The following is a 5,072-nucleotide window of genomic DNA, read 5'->3' on the forward strand; positions in this document are numbered from 1 at the left end:
CTCATTAAAATCATTTTGTAGTATTCTTTTCTGCAAACAAAAGACCTTTTTAAATTAAGAAAAACATCATTTAAAATTGCAAATGCTTTTCTTTTTTTAATGAAAAAACAATTAGCCATGACTTTTTTCCAGTGAATAAAAATTTCCCTAACAGGCTTGCTCTAAATGTTAAATTTTAAAAATTTCAGTATGGTAGTGCTACCTCCATACACAATAGCTAGCCTGATTAAAAGTTAAAGTCTTTCTTAAAACACAGAAAATCATTATAATGAATAATTCAAGTTAAAAAAATTTTAATTCAGTGTTTTCCTAAAAGTAGCTTCATATTTTAAGTACTCATTAGAAAAACGAAGCTGCAAAGTAATTTGTAAAATGAGACCACTACACATCTATCAGAATGACTAAAAATAAAAAATGATGACGACACCAAATGCTGGTGAGGATGCAGAGAAACCTGATTGCGCATACACTGCTGGTGAGAACGCACAATGGTACAACCACTCTGGAAAATAGCTTCTTCACAAACTAAACATACACTTATAATATGACCCAGAAATTGCACTCCTGGGCATTTTTTTCCCAGAGAAATGAAGCCTTGTGCTCACACAAAACACCTGTATATGGATGTTTATAGCAGGGGTTGTAACAACCCCAAACTGGAAACAGCCCAGATGTCCTTCAACAGGTGAATGGTTAAGTGAACTACAGTACATCCATATCATGGAATCCTAGTTAGCACTAAAAACGACTGAAGTTTTGATATATGTAAAAACTTGGACAAATGTCCACTTTCCTCATTTGTAACAGGGAGGAGGTTGTCTCAAGAGCCTTCCTGTTTGGGAATTCACGATACAGATGAGCAGAGTGGGGCAGGATGAGAGCATGTTTGAAAGAGCTTAGGGATTTTATTTTACTTTATTTTATTTTTTAGAACTTTTAGAGATTCAAAATAATCAGAAGGAAGTGGCTTGATGAAGGCCAACTGTCATGCTTCATGGGAGCCCATTTTGGAAGCTGGGAACCCAGGAGAAGGGGAGTTTAGGGTAGGTGCATTCTGTTGGCACAAGACGAAGTCTGCTCAGCTGTAGTGAACTTTAAGGTTGTTGCTTTCTCACACTGAGATGGGACAGGGTGGATTTGAGGCCTAAACTGAAAGGATTCTGTGTTCCCAGGAACATAAGGAAATATCTTGTTCTGATACACAAAATTAAGGGTTCATCAGTCAAGGCAACTAAAGAACTGGAGAGAGCCACATTGCCTCCTGAACACTGGGAGCAATGGGAAGTCCGGTGTCAAGGGCACATTCATCTGGTGTAACAGTATTTGTCATGTGATTCTCAAGCACGACCAGTGTCTGCACTGTGTTCAGGCTAGGAAGTGAAGTACGCAGTTCAGAGCCCACGAAAATCTCCACAAGCTCAGTTGCTGCACATGATGCACCAAGGCGGGATTTTACATCCGGGACAGGAACCCCGCTAAAACCGGAAGCACCCCTTGCTACGGGGTCTACTGGGGGCATACGTAGTGTCTCCCAACAGCCAATCCTAGTGCCAGGAGTGTTTAGGAGGCGTAGCCGTGGAGAGACAGTGGCCAATGGCAGAGAGGGCCGTTAATAGAGTGAGGGCAGCCGCGGGTGAGGGGAAGAGAGTACAGCCGCCACGGGAGGCTGAGGAGCTCTAGCCGGTTGGGTGGTTAGACTGTTGACGCGAACTGTAGCGGTACTTCAGCCACCAAACTTCGATTCTCGCCTGCCCTTAAACATCATGGGAGATGCACAGAGTGAGCATCAGCGGATGTTACGACGCCACAAGCGCGAGAAGGCAGAGCTGCAGGCCCACATTCAGGGCATGAAGAGCTCGGTCCCCAAGAGGGACGAGAAGAGAAGAAAGCAGTTGCTCCTCGATGTGGCCCGCCTCGAGGCCGAGATGGAGCAGAAGCAGCAGCAGGAGCTGCAGAAGTTCCAGGAGAGTTTCCCTGATAACAGCAACCTCGATTCAGTCACTGAAGATCTGGGCAAGCTGGATCTCGAGGACAAGCCTCCTCACCTCTCGAGGGCACAGAGAAGGCGCGAAAGAAAGGTGGCCCTCGAGAGAGAAAGGCAGGAGAGGATGGCCAAGGCTGAGATGGAGCATCTGGCCAGCTTCCGCCATGACGAGGAAAGGAAGCTCGACGGCATCCTGTGGGCCAGGAATCTGGAGATGAAGGCTATCCCGGCCGACGGCCACTGCATGTACCGCGCCATCCAAGACCAGCTGGTGTTCTCCGTGACCGTGGAGAGCCTGCGGAGGCGCACCGCCGAGTACATGCGGAAGCATGTCGAGGACTTCCTGCCCTTCTACAGCGACCCCGAAACCGGCGACGCCTGCAGCCGCGACGACTTCTTGAGCTACTGCGACGACATCGTGCTCAGCGCGTCGTGTGGAGGCCAGCTCGAGCTGAGGGCCCTGTCGCACGTCCTGCAGACCCCCATCGAGGTGATCCAGGCCAACTCGCCCGCCGTCGTCTACGGAGAGGAGTACACCAAGAAGCCGCTCACCCTGGTCTACAAGAGCTCCTCCACCTGCGGGGAGCACTACAACTCGGTGAAGCCGCTCGACACCGGCTCCGTCAGGTGCCTGGCCTGCCGTCTCTTGTAGGCCCGCTGCCGCCATCGCCGTGGCGGCTGCCGTTGGAGCCGAAGCTGCCGCCGCCGCGTCTCCTCAGCAGGCTCCGCTTTTTTCCTTCGGTTTTCTCAGGGTTTTGTTGATTCATTTTACTCAGAGTTCACCCCCTCTCTCCACCCCCGCCCCCCCTTCTTCCTCCCTCGCTCTTCTATCCTCCTCGATCGTCCCTGGGTTGCTTCTTTCACGGGGTTAGGGGAACCGGAGGCCGGTGACCAGGAAGACATCTGCACCGTCCTACCCTAGCGGAGTGACTATGCCAAGTTCCCACCTTTCTTGCTCCGCGGCATGTGGGGTTGGGTCTTCCCCGACCAGGGCTGGAACCCGTGTCCCCAGGATTCTTAACCACTGAGCCACCAGGGAAGCCCTAGTATTTTGTTTTGTTTTTTCATAAAACCTTGTATGGTTGCAAATTAATGACAGTTGTTTAGATGTTTTCTGAATTCTAAATAATGTTTGTTAACTTTAGAAGTTAAATGTAAGCGTTAAATGTAGAAAGTAGATTTACCGAAACTGATAGGCTAGATAAGGCTTGCTCTAAGATGTGAAAGATCTCAATTTAATTTCCTTTATTAAATATAAGAAAGGACATGACTTTATTCAAGTAGTTGATTCATTTCATTATATCTGCAACTGATGTGAAGTAAGAAGAGACAAACTGATAGGTAGTTTAACTGACTGTGAGGGGTGACATCAACTAGTAAGTTTCCTTTATTCTCAGACATAAAAGGGTATAACGCTGTTCAAGCACTTGGTCCACTTTGTTCTATCTACAACTGGTATGAGTGTGAAAGATCTGAACTTAGTCGTTTTCCTTAATTCTTAGAGATAAAAAGTATTTAAAGAGAGATTTTAAAAAGTATTAAAGTCGTTGATTCATTTTGTTATATCTGCAACTGCTATGAAGCACAAAAAATGAGCAATATACTTTTGTTGATATTTGAGACTTGTTGATATCTTGAATTTGCCAAAAAAAAGTAAAAGTGAAATGATTTGCAGTAAACAATTTAAAAAAATTTAACCTTTAGGTCCTGTACTTCAGTGAGATTACTTACATTCATTTAAAAATTCTTTGTACACACCAAATGTTCTAAACTAAAACATACGAAGGGGAAAAGGCGAACAGTAGTTTGTTTAAAGAATAAAAGCAGTTTAAAAAAATACCTGGTTTTCTATTTTTGTATAGCTGACTGAGTTCATATAGAGTTTGTATCCCAGGATCGACTTCAGCAAAGGAATCCTGGAGGGTTAGGGAGCAGGAGGGAAGGGGGAGGACACAGTGACAGATGAGGCTTTTGGAAGGAGGAATGGGCCTGCAGTCCTGATGGTGGTCTGGAGTGGAATATCTCCCAGGGAAGGATATAGGGAGGAATAAGATAGTTGAAGCTATCCTGAGTTGATGTTTCACTCAGTGAAAACATCATGAAATGGCTCCAGTTAAGGATGTTCTCATTGCTATGCATGACAAAGTACTTGCACTTTCAAAAACTTGCCAGTCCAGGGCTAGTTGCAGGAGGGAAAGAAGTGCCACTGTTTTTTTCTTTTTTTTTTTTTTTTGAAGGCAGGGCGTGTGTTGGGGGGAATCTCTTTTCAAAATGCAAATATAGAAATCCTGCCAGATAGCTCGCTGTGTAAATGTGTGCATCAGATACATTTTCAGATAGCCAGCTGTCTGAGAAGAGGAAGTCCCTGAGAAAACTAGGTATTTGGACGCATTGTGAGAAGAGCGCCTTTTATAGGGATGAGAATGCTGGCTGGGGAAGGAAGAATAGGCCAGGAAGGGAGGCATAATCTGTAGAAGGGGGCCTGGCTGGGACAAAGGGTGAAAACTGGGGAAGGGGTCAGTCTAGGAGGATGAATGGGCCGTGGCAGGGGAAAGGGGAACAGGCAGAAGAAGGGGAGACGGCGAGGTAAGGACACCTGTGTGGACTGGGGCACAGGGTGAAGAAGGAGGCCAGGCTAGGAAGGGGATAATGGAGCGGGGGCTGCTTAGGGAAGGAGGACTCGGCTGGTCAAGGGAAAGAGGCTTAGTTGAGTTAGGAGGCAAAGGATGAGAGAGGAATCCTTGAGTGTTAAAGGGTAAAAACCCTGGGGAATGGCACCTGACCAGGGAAAGAGATCTGGCTGGGAAAGTAGGCTTAAGCTGGGGAAGAGGGTGAGGCTGGGGAAGGGGCCTGGATGTGGGAAGGGGCCTGTCTTGTAAAAGGAGCAGAGACTTGATAGGGTGGCACAAGCTGAGGATGGGAGACTGGCTGGGCTGGGGGAGATTGGGGGGAGAAAATATCCTGGCAGGGAAAGGTGGCCTGCCTGGGGAGGGGCTCTGGCAGGGGAATGGGGCCTGGGAAGGAGGCACAGGCAAGGAAAGGAAGCTGGTGGCGGGAGAGGTTCGAATGCTGAGACCAACATAGGCTG

General features: G+C 47.2%; 1 protein-coding gene across 1 annotated transcript; it reads left to right on the forward strand.

The window, feature by feature from the left end:
• Nucleotides 1–235: 235 nt before the first annotated feature.
• Nucleotides 236–2,636, forward strand: LOC309796190 (OTU domain-containing protein 6A-like; the record flags this gene model as incomplete). The annotated part of the gene is made up of 1 exon (XM_082609248.1): nucleotides 236–2,636. Exon 1 carries the CDS (start codon nucleotides 1,764–1,766, stop codon nucleotides 2,634–2,636), a length of 873 nt encoding a protein of 290 aa, XP_082465374.1. The 5' UTR covers nucleotides 236–1,763.
• Nucleotides 2,637–5,072: the final 2,436 nt, after the last annotated feature.

This window comes from Mesoplodon mirus (assembly GCF_964341445.2).
Source record: "Mesoplodon mirus genome assembly, chromosome: X".
NCBI lineage: Eukaryota > Metazoa > Chordata > Mammalia > Artiodactyla > Ziphiidae > Mesoplodon > Mesoplodon mirus.